At 41.7% G+C, this 19,462-nt stretch overlaps 1 protein-coding gene across 6 annotated transcripts in view; it reads left to right on the top strand.

Annotated features, from left to right (window-relative positions):
* The first annotated feature begins 5,400 nt into the window (after positions 1–5,400).
* macroh2a1 (macroH2A.1 histone) overlaps positions 5,401–19,462 on the top strand; it is a 48,057-nt gene continuing 33,995 nt past the window's right edge. For all 6 annotated transcript variants that reach the window (XR_010965656.1, XR_010965655.1, XR_010965658.1 and 3 more), the window contains exons 1-2: positions 5,401–5,470; positions 15,706–15,892. Coding sequence is in view for 2 of the 6 variants with exons in the window: in XM_067996218.1 (XP_067852319.1) it covers positions 15,721–15,892 (172 nt within the window). In the remaining 4 variants the exon portion in view is untranslated. The remainder of the gene's footprint in view (positions 5,471–15,705; positions 15,893–19,462) is intronic.

The raw sequence follows: 19,462 nt of genomic DNA, 5'->3' as shown, positions 1-19,462 counted from the left end.
CAGGAGCACACAACATTTAACGATTGTTTTGCATCTGTAACAAAGTGTGACATCTATATTGAGGCACCATTTTTAACACATTAAGCATATCTTTTGTGGCATTGGTAATGGTAAATTGGATGATATGTATTTGATAACAACAGGAGTAATAAATGAGTGGTTATATAAATAGATCAGATTTTCCTCTCATATTACCCAATTTTTTTTATTCGTTTATGGGATGTGGGCGTCGCTGACGAGGCTGGCATTTATTGCTCATCCCTAATTTTGTGCAGCACTGGTTGGGCAGGGCAGGAATTAGAGCAGGGAACTAAAGAATTCCCCACCTATTTTGTCAACGCCTGATTTAATGTCATCTCTACCACCAGACAGCATATTAAGATAAAGTGTTAACCTCAAGGGGAGAAATTTGACTTGTGCTCAAAATGGTGGAGTAACTGCTCCATTCCGGCCTGAGGACTCAGCCAAATTTAGTTTTAAGCCTCATTTAAATGCTGCCGGTAAAGTGTGGTAACCAAATGGGTGCCAAAGCGCAGCTTGCTGGTTGGGGAAGGTGGAAATTGGCCAGCTGTCATGGGGAGCTAGCCAGAAGGTCAGGTCTGTGGGGGAGGTGATACTGTAGGGGGGGCTCAAGTGTGCTGATTGCACGCTGGAATTTTTTTGTGAGCCCACAAGGAGCACTCCTGGGCCCAAAAAAGTAAAAACTGAACATTTCTTGGGCCTTTGTTTTGAGCAGCTTCCAGCAATCTCTTTTTGGACCGTTGGTTAGGCCGTTCAAGACCTGGTACAACGAGGTGGAGCATGCATGGCACAAGCTCCTCCCATTTGTACCTGACTTTCACGTGCAGGGTCCTACATGTAGGACCTCAATTTGCATATTTAAGGAGCCTATCTCCTATTTCAGGCAGGCGCCCAGGATGACTAAAAATCGCCAAGCCAATAAGGTATCTGGTGCACCTCTGGTCCAGATCGGGTGTGACAGACTGCAATGCAAAATTTGGAGGCCTAATGCCCATTTTACTGGCCCAAAACAGCATGTTGAACTTCTCACTGCCCATTTTTCATCATCATTGCCTCGTTTATGCTAGATGTAAATCATGCTTGCATAAAATGGGCACAAAAAAGAGACCTACTAGCATGTGGTTTTAGCGGAATCCCTCCTATGGCTCCTTCCACCTATAAACATGCCCTACTGTGTGTGGATTGCCACACCCACCCATGGAAAATGCAGCCTGCAGGCTCTGTTCCCTGCCATACAACATGACCCACCACCTCCCACACCAAAAATAAAAAAGGAAACAAAGAGAAGCAGAAGAGGATAAAGAAGCTGAAAAGAGAAGGAGAGAGAGAAATGAGCAGAAGAGGAGAGATAGAGAGAACCAGCATCACAGAGTTTGTTTGTGCTGATTTATGTTGACCAATGCCATAGGAAATTCACTAACTTTCCAAATAAGCCATAGATGTGTAAATGGCATTTTGTTAATTTTAAGATATGACTGCAGTATTTTTAATGTATAATAGAAAAGAAATAAGAAAGTTAGCATGGATTTGTTAAAGGAAAGTCTTATTTGACTAGTTTGATTGAGTTCTTTGAAGTAACGGAGCGGGTTGATGAAGGTAGTGAGGTTGATGTGTATATGGACTTCCAAAATTTTATAAAGTACCACATGATAGACTTGTTAGCAAAACTAAAGCTCGTGGGATTAAAGGGACAGTGGCAGCATGAATACAAAATTGGCTAAGGGACAGAAAGTAGAGAGTAGTGGTGAAGTGTTGGTTTTCAGACTGGAGAGAAGTATACAGTGGTGTCCCCCAGGGGTCGGTATTAGGACCACTGCTCTTTTTGCTATTTATTAATGACCTGGACCTGGGTATAGAGGGTATAATTTCAAAGTTTGCAGATGACACAAAACTCGGAAATGTAGTAAACAATGTGGAGGGTAGTTACAGACTTCAGGAGGACATAAACAGACTGGTGAAATGGGCAGACACATGGCAGGTGAAATTTAACGCAGAGAAGTGTGAAGTGATACATTTTGGTAGGAAGAATGAGGAGAGGCAATATAAACTAAATTATACAAATTTTAAAAGGTGTGCAGGAGCAGAGAAACCTAGCGGTGTATGTACACAAATCTTTGAAGGTGGCAGGACAAATTGAGAAGGCTGTTCAAAAAGCATATGGGATCCTTGGCTTTATAAATAGAGGCCTAGAGTACAAAAGCAAGGAAGTTATGCTAAACCTTTATAAAACACAGGTGAGGCCTTAATTGGAGTATTGTGTTCAATTTTGGGCACCAAACTTTAGGAAGGATGTCAAGGCCTTAGAGAGGGTGCAGAAGAGATTTACGCGAATGGTACCAGGGATGAGCGACTTCAGTTATATGGAGAGACATATAACTAAAAAAATTAAAATAAGAATAAAACCGGACGGACCACCCGGCATCGGACCACTAAGCACCGGACACGGCAAAGGCAAACCAAACCCAGTCGACCCTGCAAAGTCCTCCTCACTAACATCTGGGAACTTGTGCCAAAATTGGGAGAGCTGTTCCACAGACTAGTCAAGCAACAACCTGACATAGCCATACTCACAGAATCATAGATTTCAGCCAACGTCCCAGACTCTTGCATCACCATCCCTGGCTATGTCCTGTCCCACTGGCAGGACAGACCCACCAGAGGTGGCGGTACAGTGATATACAGTCAGGGGGGAGTGGCCCTGGGATTCCTCAACATTGACTCCTGACCCCATGAAATTTCATGGCATCAGGTCAAATATGGGCAAGGAAACCTCCTGCTGATTACCACCCACCGCCCTCCTTCAGCTGATGAATCAGTACTCCTCCATGTTGAGCACCATTTGGAGGGAGCACTGAGGGTAGCAAGGGCTACCTGGGTGGGGGACTCCAATGTCCATCACCGAGAGTGGCTTGGTTGCACCACTACTGACCGAGCTGGCCGAGTCCTGAAGGACATGGCTGCCAGACAAGGCCTGCGGCCTGTGAGAGAACCAACACAAGGGAAAAACATACTTGACTTCGTCCTCACCAATCTACCTGTTGCAGATGCTTCTGTTCATGACAGTATTTGTAGGAGTGATCACCGCACAGTCCTTGTGGAGATAAAGTCCCGTCTTCACACTGAGGACACCGTCCAACGTGTTGTGTGGCACTACCACCGTGCTAACTGGGATAGATTCAGAACAGATCTAGCAGCTCAAAACTGGGCATCCCATGAGGTGCTGTGGGCCATCAGCAGCAGCAGAATTGTGTCCAACCACAATCTGTTACCTCATGACCTGGCATATCCCTCAGTCTACCATTACCAACAAGCCAGGGGATCAACCCTGGTTCAATGAAGAGTGTAGAAGAGCATGCCAGGAGCAGCACCAGGCGTACCTAAAAATGAGGTGCCAACCTGGTGAAGCTACAAGTCAGAACTACATGCATGCTAAACAGTGGAAGCAGCATGCTATAGACAGAGCTAAGAGATACCACAACCAACAAATCAGATCAAAGCTCTGCAGTCCTGCCACATCCAGTCGTGAATGGTGGTGAACAATTAAACAACTAACAGGAGGAGGAGGCTCCATGAACATCCCCATCCCCATCCTCAATGATGGCAGAGTCCAGCAAGTGAGTGCAAAAGACGAGGCTGAAGCGTTTGCAACCATCTTCAGCCAGAAGTGCCAAGTGGATGATCCATCTCAGCCTCCTCCCGATATCCCCACTATCACAGAAGCCAGTCTTCAGCAAATTCGATTCACTCCACGTGATATCAAGAAATGGCTGAGTGCACTGGATACAGTAAAGGCTATGGGCCCTGACAACATCACGGCTGTAGTGCTGAATACTTGTGCTCCAGAGCTAGCCGCGCCTCTAGCCAAGCTGTTCCAGTACAGCTACAACATTGGCATCTATCCGACAAAGTGGAAAATTGCCCAGGTATGTCCTGTCTACAAAAAGCTGGACAAATCCAATCTGGCCAATTACTGCCCCATAAGTCTACTCTCAATCATCAGCAAAGTGATGGAAGGTGTCGTTGACAGTGCTATCAAGCGACACTTACTCACCAATATCCTACTCACCGATGCTCGGTTTGGGTTCTGCCCAGACCACTTGGATCCAGACCTCGTTACAGCCTTGGTCCAAACATGGACAAAAGAGCTGAATTCCAGAGGTGAGGTGAGAGTGACTGCCCTTGACATCAAGGCAGCATTTGACTGTGAGTGTGGCATCAAGGAGCACTAGTGAAATTGAAGTCAATGGAGTCATACCTAGCACAAAGTAAGTTGGACAAGGGCAGCAGGCGCATGGGAACGCTGCCACGTGCATGTTCCCCTCCAAGTCACACACCATCCCCACTTGGAAATATATCGCCATTTCTTCATTGTCGCTGGGTTAAAATCCTGGAACTCCCTACCTAATAGCACTGTGGGAGAACCTTCACCACATGGAATGCAGTGGTTCAAGAAGGCGACTCACCACCACCTTCTCAAGGGCAATTAGGGATGGGCAATAAATGCTGGCCTTGCCAGCGACACCCACATCCCATGAATGAATTAAAAAAAAGACTGGAGAAGTTGGGGTTCTCCTTGGAGCAGAGAAGGTTAATTGGAGATTTGATAGGTGTTCAAAATCATGAACCGTTTTGATAGAGTAAATAAGGAGAAACTGTTTGCAGTGGCAGAAGGATCGATTACCAGAGGACACAGATTTAAGATGATTGGCAAAAGAACCAGAGGAAACATTTTTTTAAGCAGTGACTTGTTATGGCCTGAAAGGGTGATGGAAACAGATTCAATAGTAACTTTCAAAAGGGAATTGGATAAATACTTGATGGGAAAAAATTTACAGAGCTATGGGGAAAGAGCAGGGGAGTGGGGCTAATTGGATATCTCTTTCAAAGAGCTGGCACAGGCAGGATGGACCGAATGGCCTCCTTCTTTGCTTTACGGTACTACGGTGCTACCTTAAAATAATGGATGTTGCATTGCAGTAGTCTATTTACATATTTGCCAATTTTTGAATCTGGGTAAAAATGCTCTAAATCCCGTGTTATTTTAAGCACATGGACGCAATCGATAGTCAGGTTGGACTTGTCTACACTTGCTTTTCAAGAACAACAAAAGAAATACACAGTCTATGTTTGTTCTGCGGGCTTGCATGTTGCATCACATTGTGGTGAATAGGGAATCAATTAAAATGAAAAGAAAAATCCCAAGCATACAAAGCGACGGTATAAAATCGGACGTGTGTTCCATAATGATAATGAATACGATCTCTCTTTTTATTCGAGCGTGGGTGTTTATGGATGAGCCAACTCCATGTCTCCACATTCATTGGGAGGATGACCCGGAGGCGCTGAGTGACAGGTCTACTGTAGCGCTGCATTGTGGGACAGTCTGACACTGCCCACTCGGAGTGGAGCTGCTGTTTCTGGAAAGGAGACATATTGTTACTGTGTCATTGTAAGTGATTGACATTGTTTCTACACTTCATTTACTTGTAATCATGGCCAACATGTCATCCTTATGCTATGTGCCTGCGTGCTTTGAGTTTTAGATTGCAGTGATATTTTTTTTAAATACCCTAGACTTATGCAGATAGCTGTAATGGGAGGCCTTACGTTGTATGTTGCAGACTGGATTGTAATCTTTCAGCAGTTAGAGCCCTGCTATTGGTGATTGTGAAATATTTTTTTTAAATGCGACCTTGCTTCGTCTGCGGGTTGCGGATAGCTCGAGCGTCGAGCTTGTCGTATCCCCTTTCCACAAGGAAATGTAGGTTAGTTTACCGACTGCCTACGAAACGGATGTTTTTAATAACCCCTCCGTGCGAACCCGGAAATTGCAAGGCGATTCCCTATTGATGTTTTAATGTTACAACCCGCGGCGCGTGCATTGTGCAGCTTCTGATGCTCATGAATAAAATGCAAAGAGCGGAGTCCCTCGGAACAACACACTGCACCACAATAAACCCATTCCAAGTACTGGAGTGGATCCGGCTGTAAATATTATTCTATCTGAAGTCATGGGCTGATTGCCGCATTTACTGTAATGGACAGGAATGACCTTTTTTGGAAAGGGAGACGCGGAACCGTGTAAAATGCTGCAGATTATTGTTGATGATTCGAGGCGGTTCATATCTTCAAATGTCACCGTGTTTAACCTGCGTCGTTCATATTACTCGCTATTTTCTTCTAAATTAATTCAATCTTTCTTTTTATTAATTGATATTTTAGTGCCCTTGTGGATGTCATCATTTTGTTTTCTCAATTGCTGCTTTTAATACTACAATCTGTATCGACTTAAAGCACAACATTGTTCCCGGAGTGGCTTTGAAACCACTTTCCCAGAGGCTGTTGTGTGGTCGTTACTTAGCAACAGGCGTGGAGCTTGTTTCCATCTCTAAGAAAGGCTTTGAGTTAAAAAGCGGAAAATGATATAAATCGGATCTCACACAGACCCCTGCAATTGCGGCGGAATCACAATCTGTAACATCCAGAAAGCAGATAAAACCTAGAGCTGCCTCTCCTCATGTCAGACCTCTCGGTTTTTTTTTGTTGGGGTGGGGGAGAGGAGGAGAGTTTTGAATCTTGAACCTGTCAAAATCTGACTGGGCGTTGTCCCCTACAGCGATCAGATTCAATGAGTGTTGAATTCGTCGGCAGATTTAAGAATATTGTACCTAAAAATAATTTGTCATCAAATGAATTGACAGCAAAGTGTACTGTAGAGTTGTATTGTGGTTTATTTAATTCTTCGCCTGTTGTCACTTGCCCCATGAGATACCTTCACTATTATCGCTTCCTGTTTGTCGCCGTTGGTTTATGCCCTGGGCCATTTTTTATAAATTTCATGTTGTTTCAGATTAATTATACATCACATAAGAGACACTAGATGTTACACTCGCTTCCCTTCCTCTAAACCAATAAATATTGTTGCTACTTGTTTTCTTTTAAAGAAACCACATTTTATTGATTGTTTTGAGACCTGTAAGATTTATTTAAGATATAGCATAAGTATACAAAATGTTAGACTGGTAGGACAATGTGGCAGAACTGTTTGCCATTACTAAGAATTGATTGTCATCTGACCCCATAGTTTTATTTGCAATTTATCCTATTGTTATAGTTGATGGGGGTAGTTTTTTCCCATTTATTTCCTCTTGTAATTTTTTGCCCTCATGAGGAATGTATAGGGTAGGTTTTGGCTTTGTACAAGATTGAAGAATGTCATGAGGATTAGGAGAACCCACTTACATTGCTTTAACTGATTTTGGTAAGACTTTCAACCTTCATGCAGTCATCATGAACAAGCAGGAAGCTGTAGGAGTACATGACCGAATCTTGAATTTTAGCCAGGGTGTATCCTGCAGCTCAAGATCTGTGTACGGGTAAACAAAAGAAGAATAAAGCAAGGTTGTCCACTGCCATCTATTCTCTTTGATGTCTTCATCAATGATGTGCTGGATGGTATCATAAGAATGACCTCAGAGTGTCTATTCTGGACATTTTAGAAAGATGCTTTTTGCAGATGAAATTATGTTGGTAAACTCAATTAGTGAACAATGGGCTTATGATAGAGATATGGGCTGGGTGCTGCTTGATATCCCTCCCCACTGTCCACTATTTCCTAGTTCATGGGCAACGAGCCCAATTACAATACTGCCACTCTAGCTGACTCAGGAGAGACCAGCGAATCCGAGTGTCAAAGCCACTGCGCTGCTTCACCAGGAAGAGAAAGATAACTGGCTGGCTTGTTGGCTCATAGGTTTTATTCTTGTGAGGGGGGAAGTTATGTTATGATGCCAAGTAATCTATAATTATGGCAGTAATATTTCAGCAGATTATTATTTAAAACTAAAATTCAGACTCTCAAGATCACAGGGATCCTTTTACAAATGCGCAAGTTTTTTTTATTCTTGAGATGGGAGAGACATGGCTGAGATTCTCCTTTGGTGCTCATGGAAATGAAATTTTGGCTAGTTGTTATGAAAAATAAGTACTTGATCCTGGATGTTTTCTCTTAAATACTTGGGGGGCTTGTCAATGGATAGTGGCGTTATTCCTCCTTTTGATTTTGGCAAACAGTGCATTACTGAAAACGGGTGGAACATTGTGGATGCTGGAGTTAGGGCACAGTAAAATGGTAAACTGGGGCTCCCTTGGCTAACAGCTTTCTAGTATGCCCATTGCACTATTAATGGTTGTGCACAGTGCTCCAGGGAGGCAGTTGTGAATGTGATCAACTGCATTAAAACAATTAACTGTTCAAAATAAACTTCAAAGACATGTCTTTGGACAAAACTGGAGTACTGAAATGCAGGAGTTGTTTCTGCTTTAAAGAGTGGTCATTGAACTAAAGAAAACTGTAACCCCTTTCAAATTCACAAACCATTGAAAGAAAGAACTTGCATTTATATAGCACCTCATCACATCACTTAGGACATTCCACGGTACTTCATGTGAATAGGACACCCCGAGCGCTTCACGTACAATGAATTACTTTGAAGTACAGTTATTGCTGCTGTGTAGATTAAATCAACAACCATTTTGGGCACAACAAGGTCCCACAAACTGCAATAAGATGAATGGCCAGTTAATATATTGCTTTGTGGTGTTGCGTGTGGGAGAAGTATTGAGCAGGGTACTGGGAGAACACTGTTTGAATAGATTTTTAAGCTCCAGTCAGATGAGGTGTCAGTTTAACATTTCCAAAAGACAGCACCTCTGACAATGCAGAACTCCCTCGGTTCTGCACTGAAGTGTTATCTCAGACTGTGTCCTCAACTCCTGGAATGGGGTTGGAGTATGCATTGGTCACTGAGTTGAATTATTGTGTTTATAATCAAAAGTCAGCATTATCACGATGAAAGACCTTTTTATATTCATTTACCAGTTTGCAATTGTTGCACCTTGTTGTTCGAGTGCATCTGAGTTTCAGTTTCAAATTTGAAGGACGGATTGGTTTCACAACAAAAAAAAAGTGTCATTCAATCATAAGTGAGAGACAATTCCAATGTATAACTGAACAATTTCAAAGCTGACAACACTGCAAGTATTTTCTGTTTTTTTGGGCAATGGATAACTTGATTGAGGACATTTGAAATTAGGATTGTGTTATACTGTGAACTGAATTCAACTCATGCATTGGGGAATAGTCTGCAGGTGTGTTAGGAATGCAGGTAAAACTATATGATTTGCAGTAATTTGGTAATAAAATAAGTCACTAAAACCTGCAATTAAAATTTGCTTAAGATATGTCTGGACAAGAGTTCACATGGAACAGTAGGTTGTGTTAGCAACCTGTTGTGCTTCTCCACTGACAAATAACCTGAACTTTGTAAGTTAATATAACTTCTTAAAAATGAACGACCTTTGAGTTTTTAAAAACTAATTTGAAATGTTAAATCACTTTGGGTGAAATATTCCCATTGATCGTGAATGAGAGGACTGGGAGAACTTGAATCCTAATCTTGCCCTTACCCTACATTAAGGTGTACCATCTTCATGAGAAAATGTATGGAAAATCCTTCTTTTTGGTTTGCAAATAGATGATGTAAGTCACACTGAGATGTATCATCATGTCACTTGGTGATGCAATTTTTATGAAAATGTTGCACTGCTCTCTCCAAAACTAAACAAAATGCCAAACACTTTAATGGAGACAGCAACTCTTTTTAATGATGTATGTGAACACCTTATTTAGTCCAGCAAAAGGGAATGTTTTAACAGGGGAAGAGGGAAGAATAAATAAATAAAGTGCTTATATTTTAAGGAAATGCTGCAAATCTTTCATGGGATGTAGGGCAAAAATATGTTTGTAATATAAGTAATTGGAAATAAGTGTTTGGGAAGGGAAAAAGTCTTATAAAGTGCTAGGTAAATAATATTACAGATAATACCTTTGTGAGGCCTGTATCTTTTAGTGTCAGTGAGGTAGGACTACCTTACTTTTTTAATCTCAACTCAGTTATGTGATAATTTTGCTGTACTACAATGAGGGGTGAACCATTGTCATATTTGGACTACAGCAGGAATGTGTTATACATCAAAAATGTCACTTCAGATCCTAGAGTACACATGTGCAATGCTCTAGGAGATCTACTGGTACAAGTCAAAAAGGTTTAAAACTTTCTTTTTAATTACTTTTTTTGATCTAGTGTTCATCAAGGTAAAGGATATTGCAGCTGGGGGAATGGAACACTTTTTCACTTTGGCAGCTAGTGTCAGCATCAAGCATTCCCAGGACAGGTGTAGCACAGATTAGAGGCAGAACAAAGCTATGCCTCTACTGTCCCAACAATGTGCCATAACCCCAGACTGAAAGGAGCACCCCTAATGCACCAACGTCACATTTCTGTGTCCCAAATCACCTATCTTTGTGGTTTCTCTGAATGAGACCGAATTATTGCTAATCGGAACACACTAGGAATTGTGTGAGATTATCCAAACCACCACAGAACCCTTACAGTCACCAGAGGGATGAGACTTTAATCCCATAAGTCTAGATTGTATTGAAGTCCAAGCCCCGAGTGCAAAGATTTGTGTATGTGAACCCCCAGGTCTCTTTGTTCCTGCACCCCCTTTAAAATTATACCATTTAGTTTATATTGCTTCTCCTCATTCTTATAAATTGCATTGCTTCACACTTCTCCGCATTAAATTTCATCTCCCATGTATCTGTCCATTTCACCAGTCTGTCTATGTCCTCCTGAAGTCCGGTACTATCCTCCTCACTGTTTACTGCATTTCCAAGTTACATGTCATCTGCAAACTTTGAATTTATGCCTCATCTACCTAAGGCCAGATCATTAATATATATCAAAAAGAGCAGTGGCCCTAATACCGACCCCTGGGGGGACACCACTGTATACAGCCTCCAGTCTGACAAATTGTTCACCACTATTCTCTGGTTTCTGTCTCTTAGCCAATTTTGTATCCACACTGCCACTGTCCCTTTGATCCCATGGGCTTCAATTTTGCTAACAAGTCTATTATGTGGCACTTCATCAAACTTTTTGAAAGTCCATATACACAACATCAACTGCACTACCTTCATCAGCCCTCTCTGTTATTTCATCAAAGAACTCAATCAAGTTTGTCAGACACAATTTGACTTTAACAAATCCATGTTGGCTGTCATTTATTGACCCGCGTTCTTCCAAGTGACAATTAATTTTGACCTGGATTATGGACTCTAGAAGTCTCCACACCACCGATGTTAGGCTGACTGGCCTGAAGTTACCAAGTTTATCCCTCTCCCTTTTTCTTGGACAGAGATGTAACATTTGCAATCCTCCAGTCCTCTGGCACCACTCTCATATCCAAGGAGGAATAAAGATTGTGGCCAGAGCCTTTGCGATCTCCACCCTTATATCCCTCAGCAACCTAGTGTGCATGCCATCCAGACCGGGTGACTTTTCTACTTTATGAAAATTCTACATGGTATGAAAATTTTATATGACCATCAATGGGCTTTCCTGAAATTCTAGTGACAACTCTCGGGTCTTGTTGGGCCCCTTCCAGACTTTTTCTTTAAATTTATCAGAACTGTTGGGTATTAACTGCAGGAAGGAGCTGCCAGTAGAATAACAACAGATTTTACACTGAGTTTATATGAAGTCATTAGCTGCTTTTATAATGCTATTGTATATCCATTTGCCTACATATTCTCTCCATCACCATATCCTCTCCATTACCAAAACTGCCTACCTCCACCTCCGTAATATCACCCGCCTCCACTCCTACCTCCGCACATCTGCTGCTGGAACCCTCATCCATGCTTTTGTTATCTCCAAACTCGACTATTCCAATGCTCTCCTGGCTAGCCTTTCATCCTCCACCCTCCATAAACTTCAGTTCATCCAAAACTCTACTGCCAGTATCCTAACTCTCACCAAGTCCCATTCACCTATCACTCCTGTGCTCTTTGACTTACATTGGCCCCGGTCCAGCAACACCTCAAAATTAAAATCTTCATCCTTGAGTTCAAGTTCATCCATGGCTTCACTCCTCCCTTTCTCTCTAACTCTCCTCCGCCCTACAACCCTCTGTGAACTCTGCAATCCTCAAATTCTGGCCTCTTGTGCATCTCCGATTTCCTTCGCCCCACCATTGGCGGCCATGCCTTCAGCTGTCTAGGCCCTAAACTTTGGAATTCCTTTCCTAAACCTCTCCGTCTCTCTACCTTTTCTCTCCTCTTTTTAAGACGCTCCTTAAAACCTACCTCTTTGACTATCTCTTGATCACCTGTCCTAATATCTCCTTCTGTGGCTCTGTGACAAATTTTGTTTGATAACACTCCTGTAAAGTGCCTTGTGATGTTTTACTACGTTAAAGGCGTTATATAAATGCAAGTTGTTGTTGTTGTTATGGCATTAGTGCCGCTGATTTCCAATGTGTGGGACTTGTGCAGCCAGTGGCAACCCTATGTAAAACTACAGGATATCCTAAGGCAGGTGACCAGGAAGCTGTTTCTGGGTCTTCCCAGTAGTTGGCTTTAGTGAATCTGGCATGTTTACATTGTGATTGCCACCAGCTGCACAAGATTTGTGCATGGGGGTCAGCGGCATTAATGTGGCAGTACAACAAAATAAAAGCAGCTATGGTGCAGGCAGGTTTACTCTAGATTTGCTCTTTAACTAATATAGTTCATTGTAAGATGGATAGTATTTGTTCAGTTCTGTTGACAGGAATTGGTGGCTTGTCATGGAAATCATGGAATTGAGTGGCTTAACTAACTGACCGAGTTTGCTTGTGGTAGACTTTAGTTATTGTATTTCTGGCTTCACCAATTAACCAGATGTTGGAGAATCAGAGTTGAGTTCATTTTTTCTACTGATCAATATGTTCCCTGGATGCTATCAGCTCTCTATAAACAGGACGGCATAACTACGTGACCCATTTTTACTAAACAACCATAAATACAGTTAATAAATAAAATGATATTCTGCTGCTGAAATCCACATTCTGCCTTTGTCACCTCCAGATCACATTACTCCATTGATCTCCCTGCTGGCCTTCCATCCTTCACCCTTCATAAACTTCAGCTCATCTAAAACTTTGCTGCTGAATCCTATTCTGCACCAAGTTCAGTGTATCCATCAATTCCATCTTTGTTGGCTTCTGGTTACCCAATACCTCAAATTCAAAATTCTTATCCTTGTATTTAAATCCATTCATAGCCTCACCACTCTGTATCTTTGTAACTTATCTAGCCCAAAAACTGGGCCGAAACGTTGCCTCCAGCCCACCCTTGCCCCACCATTAGCAGCTATGCCTCTAGCTGCCTATGTTCAATTCTCTGAAATTCCTTCCTGTTTCTTTCTTTAACGCCCTCCTTAAAACCCACCTCTTTGGCCAAGCTTTTGGTGACCACTTCTGATCCTTTTTGGCTTGGTGTTCAATTTGCCCATGCCTCTGTGAAGTGCCTTGGGACATTTTTCTATGTTAAAGGTGCTATACAAATGCAACTAGTAGTCGTGGCCCTAGAGTATTACACTGGTGAACAACAAGTTTGTTTGAAGGCTTGGCAAAAGCATATTCACAGGTTAAGGGCATTCCCTTGCTCCACACACCTAATGAATTGAATATTGTTTTTTTTAATAGGATTTGTGGCAATTTTAGTTGGATCAAACCAATCTGACATTCACCCAGGTTGATGCAGGAACACCACTTGTTACTGTTTTTGTTTCTCTCCCAGTTTTCTCCCTTGCTGCATCTAACCTCAAGATGGTGATTTTTGGTGAAGTCAGGTTGGACCTGGACAGTGAATGTAAGCAGGCTCTTTAATTGTTGTAGGCATCCCAGCTGAGCCCAATCCTGTTCAGAGTATAGACTTCTAAAATAAATCCCAAATGTGAAAAAATAGACTTTTAACATAATTGGTTAAACAAAACAATGAATAAGTTTAGATCAGAAGGTTCTAGGTTTGATTCTTGGTCTGTCCTGAGTTAACTGATCTCAGCTGGGGTTGCAGTAGTGTATTATAATAGGCCTCACGGCAAGCAGGGATTCCCACTCCTGTTCACTATCCAGTGACCCCTTCTGGAAAGTGCATTCATGTGAGCAATAGATTGAGGGTAAGTTTAAGCTTGGCATGTAATGTGTTCCCTCCCTCCCTCCCATTCCCTACTTTAACTCAACGCCCTGTGTCTTGGGCGAAATACTAGAGGGCAACTGATGTCATGGAGCTGTACCCCAGCAAGAGTCAGTGCCTTCAGGAGACGAGAGGAAAAAGCTGGAGTGGAGCGGTGTTCATTTTTTCAGTGAAAATATTGTAGTTAATTTTAAGTTATTCTGCAATAATGAGTTTTCTGAGTCATGATAGAGCATCTTTAACCCACGCCCATGGTTTATATGGTTTTGATAAATTTCTGCTGGGTCATGTATATTTGTTTTTGTTTTTCATTTTTGAAAGTACCATAAATCACTGAGTTTTAGGAAAAATTGGCACACCCCCCGACAATTGTATGTTTTTCACTGCTTAAATCGCTAATACTTGTTTATAGCTCGCTCTCCTGCATTCACCGATCAGGTATAAAGGGTGCAGCTTATACATCAGATTTTACAGTAAGCTCCTGTGTTGAAAGTAACTGAATTTCATGTGGGAATCTGGATAAAAGTTCAGAATTTAATTAGGAAGATCACCACTATGTTGAGGCTCAGTAAAATATTAAGTTGCAGAGAAACAGCAGTCAATTTTGGAAGAAAAAACATGTAATATTTTTCCAACATATCCTCAATGATGTGACTGGCTGACTTTGAACTTACAAGCATTAGGAATTTCTAACTACTGTTGTTTAAGTGCAGAAATAAATGGAAGGTCTAGTTAGAATCATAGAATGGTTACTGCACAGAAGGAGGCCATTCGGCCTATCGAGCCCGTGCCAGCTCTTTGTAACAGCAATCCAGTTAGTTCCATTCCCCTGCTCTTTCCCCATAGCCTTGCAATTTTTTTCCCTTCAAATATTTATCCAATTCCTTTTTGAAAACCATGATTGAATCTGCTTCCACCACCATTTCAGGTAGCGCATTCCAGATCATAACTACTCGCTGCGTAAAAAAAAAGTTTTTCTTCATGTTGCCTTTGGTTCTTTTGCCAATCACACTGAATCTGTGTCCTCTGGTTCTCTACCCTTCCACCAATGGGAACAGTTTCTCTTTATTTACTTTATCTAAACCCTTTATGATTTTGAACACTTCTATCAAATCTCCTCTTAACCTTCTCTGCTCTAAGAAGAACAACCCCATCTTCTCCAGTCTATCCACATAACTAAAGTCCCTCATCCCTGGAACCATTCTAGTAAATCTTTTCTGCACCCTCTCTAAGGCCTTCACATCCTTCATAAAGTGCAGTGCCCAGAATTGGGCACAATTTTCCAGTTGTGACTGAACCAGTGTTTTATAAAGGTTCAACGTAACCTCCTTGCTTTTGTACTCTATGCCTCTATTTATAGAGCCCAGGCTTTTCAGTTACACAGGAAAGATTAGTTAGCTGCCAGGCTTAGTTTGCTTGAATTCCAGCACTTGAAACTAAAGTCTTGGATAGTTTAATTAACATTAAACAAAATGAAAACTTTATTTAACATCTGACAGTCAACAGTGAATAGATTTGAGTTATAGATTCGCCAAATTTTCATGTTTCACTCCAATGATTTGAATCAAAGTTTGACGACAGTTTTTTTTGATTGGGTGTAGGTCTTTGTGATCATCATGTCCAGCAGAGGTGGAAAGAAGAAAACGACCAAGATTTCACGGTCTGCAAAAGCCGGGGTTATTTTCCCTGTTGGAAGAATGTTGCGTTACATAAAGAAAGGGCATCCTAAATACAGAATTGGTGTTGGTGCTCCAGTGTACATGGCTGCAGTTTTGGAATATCTGACTGGTGAGTCAAAAAGTCTTCCAGAGTGATGAAAGAACAAGAGCAATTCCAGGGTTTTATCCAAACATTTCACAGAGAGCAAACACAGCGTAAAACAATTTTAGACATTTGGCCAAATTTCAGCATAGGCGATTACGATTTCTGTGCAGGATCTGTGTGTGTGCAGAACAACAACAACTTGCAATTATATACGCCTTTAATGTAGTAAAACCCCGGAATGCGAATGTACAAATCAAACTAATTATGTGTAATGCTACATTTTTTTAGCATCTTTTCCTTTTATGGTTTGATAATTAGATTTTGTTGTAGCATTCTCAAAATCTTAATGTTGAATCAACTAAATTATAGTTTTTCTTTGTTAAATAGTTACCCTTGCTCAGCATTAGAAAACTCACTTCAACTGCTTTGCTCTGCTCACTTCATTGATCTGCTGCCTACATACAAATAATCACTTTTTAAAATCTAGTTATAATGCTGCCACTGCTGCCACCGCCACACTGAACTGCGCTAAGCATGAACTCTGGCCATTAACTGGTAAAGGAGTCACAGAGCTACTGATGTCAGTGAATCTGTCTCAGCCAAGAAGGAGGAATATTTTTCCTGTTGCTAAAATGTGGTGGAACTGTACAGTCCAATCTGATTGCTGATATTTGGAGTTTAAAACCTAGTTTGTTCTGGACCTCCTTTTTAATTTAAAATTGAGCGCAGTTTGTCCTGGGGATGAAATTTCACCTGCTGATCGGGGACAGGTAGCAGAATGGATAGCAAGCTGGCTACAAAACAGAAAACACAGAGTAAGGGTTAAGGGTAGCTACTCAGACCGGCAAAAGGTGGGAAGTGGTGCTCCACAGGGATCAGTACTGGGACCACTGTTGTTCACAATTTACGTTAACGATTTGGACTCGGGAATCGGCAGTACAATTTCAAAATTTGAGGATGACACCAAATTGGGGGGTGTCGTTAATATAAAGGAAGATTGCAACAAAATACAAGAAGACATTAATAAACTTACAGAATGGGCATGTAATTGGCAAATTAATTTCAATATAGATAAGTGTGAGGTGGTGTATTTTGGTAGGAAGAATAAGGAGGCCACACACTGCTTGGATAATAAGAGTCTAAATGGGGTTAAGGAGCAAAGGGATCTGGGGGTACAGATACACAAATCACTAAAAATAGTGATGCAGGTTAATAAGGCCACTTAAAAAAAATCAAACCAAGCACTGGGGTTCATTTCTAGAGGGATAGAATTGAAAAGCAGAGAAGTTATGTTAAACTTGTATAGAACCTTGGTTAGACCATTACTGTGCACAATTCTGGTCTCCATATTATAGAAGGTGCAAAAAGATTCACAAGGATGATACCAGAACTGACAGGATATCCTTATCAGGAAAGGGAGAACAGGCTGGGGCTCTTTTTCTCTAGAAAAGAGAAGGCTGAGGGGTGACCTGATAGAGGTCTTTAAGGTAATGATAGGGTTTTTTAGGGTAGATGTAGAGAAAATGTTTTCACTTGTGGGGGAGTCCAAAACTAGAGGTTATAAATATAAGATAGTCACTAATAAATCCAATAGGGAATTCAGGAGAAACTTCTTTACCCAAAAAGTGGTAAGAATGTGGAACGTGCTACCACAAGGAGTGGTTGAGGCAAATAGCATAGATGCATTTAACGGGAAGTTAGATAAGCACATGAGGAAGAAGGGAATAGAAGGATATGCTGATAGGGTTAGATGAAGAGGGGTGGGTGGAGGGTTGTGTGGAGCATAAACGCCGGCATAGACCTGTTGAGCCGAATGGCTTGTTTCTGTGCTGTAGACTTGATGTAACTTGATGATTTTAGGGAAAAAAGAACATGAATACGACATGAGAACTCCCATCCCCTCTTGCTTGAAAAGAGACCATTTTCACTTCAAATAAATACCTGATCTGAATGTGGTCGATAGTTTGAAATTATATATGCTTGTTTCAGCTAGGTACTGCAGTCAGCTTCTAACTCCAGGTATAGTCTAACTCTGCACTTTACATAGTGCATGGACAGATATGTTCCTATGGGCAAATTAATTGTAAGTAAATCGGCTCTATTTTTGTGAAAAATGTTTTTGTGGGAAGGGAAAAGAGCTTGGAAAATCATTTTTTTTTGTTTCGACAATGTCACTTACAAATTATGCTGTGTTTCAATGCAAATTAACAATGCAATTGTATTACTTGTTAAATAAAAAAGGTTTTTGGGTAGATCTTGACTTTGTGCAAGAGGGGAAAATGGGTGATAGCGAATCGCTGGCCAAAATCTCACCCGATTTTTATTTCAATTAACTTTACCCATTTTACACTATTGCACAAAGTCACGATCTACCACTGAGTTTAAGAAAGAAAAAGTTTCCCAAACATTTTTTCGTGACGATTATTTCCCTTCAGTACTGAGCAAACAAAACAACTCTCCTTCCTCCTCATACCCAGCCTCCTTATCTATTCCTTTTTCTTTCTAAACTACCTGCTGGCCATTTCCAGCAATCCTTTTACTATATTTTCACTCTCCTTCACCTTGTCTCTCTCACATACAAGCATCATTCATTCTCGCACTTATTAAGGAGAGTTTTAACTAGCAGTTACTGAGTGGATAATGACAAGGTACTATCAGCATTTGGTTGGGAGTATCGGTGCATTGATATGGCAATTCATTTTACTGTATTGTAAATGATTAACAGATGTTTGGATTCTTTATTTTTACTTTATTTCCTTTAAGCAAAGCTACGGTTATTACTGGCATAAATATAGAGACACATTTTTTAGATTCTAACATAGTCAATGTGGTACAGCTGGGTGGGAATCCATCGTCCAGCTGAGTGGGACTACGCTCGCCTGGTTCCATTCTTATCTATCCAGTTGTAGCCAGAGAATCACCTGCAATGGCTTCTCTTCTCGCTCCCGCACTGTTGCCTCTGGAGCCCCCCAAGGATCTATCCTTGGCCCCCTCCTATTTCTCATCTACATGTTGCCCTTCGGCGACGTCATCCGAACCCACGTCAGATTTCACGTGTACGTTAACAACACCCAGCTCTACCGCACAACCACCTTCCTCGACCCCTCCACTGACATTGCTTGTCTGACTGAGCAAAAATTTCCTCCAACTAAATATTGGGAAGACCGAAGCCATTGTCTTTGGTCCTCGCTGCAAACTCCGTTCCCTAACCACCGACTCCATCCCTCTCCCTGGCCACTGTCTGAGGCTGAACCAGACCGTTTGCAACCTTGGTGTCCTACTTGACCCTGAGATGAGCTTCCAACCACATATCCGCTCCATTACCAAGACTGCCTACTTCTACCTCCGTAACATCACCCTGTCTCCGCCCCTGCCTCAGCTCATCCATGCCTTTGTTACTTCCAGACTGGACTTTTCCAATGCCCTCCTGGCTGGCCTCCCATCTTCCACCCTCCATAAACTTGAGCTCATCCAAAATGCACCAAGTCCCATACTCCCATCACTCCTGTGCTTGTTGACCTACATTGGCTCCGGGTCCGGGAATGCCTCAATTTTAAAATTCTCATCCTTGTTTTCCGATCCTTCCATGGCCTC

Source organism: Heptranchias perlo, chromosome 14 (assembly GCF_035084215.1).
Source record: "Heptranchias perlo isolate sHepPer1 chromosome 14, sHepPer1.hap1, whole genome shotgun sequence".
NCBI lineage: Eukaryota > Metazoa > Chordata > Chondrichthyes > Hexanchiformes > Hexanchidae > Heptranchias > Heptranchias perlo.
The sequence above is the reverse complement of the archived record's forward strand: the minus strand, read 5'-3'. Positions and strand labels throughout refer to the sequence as shown.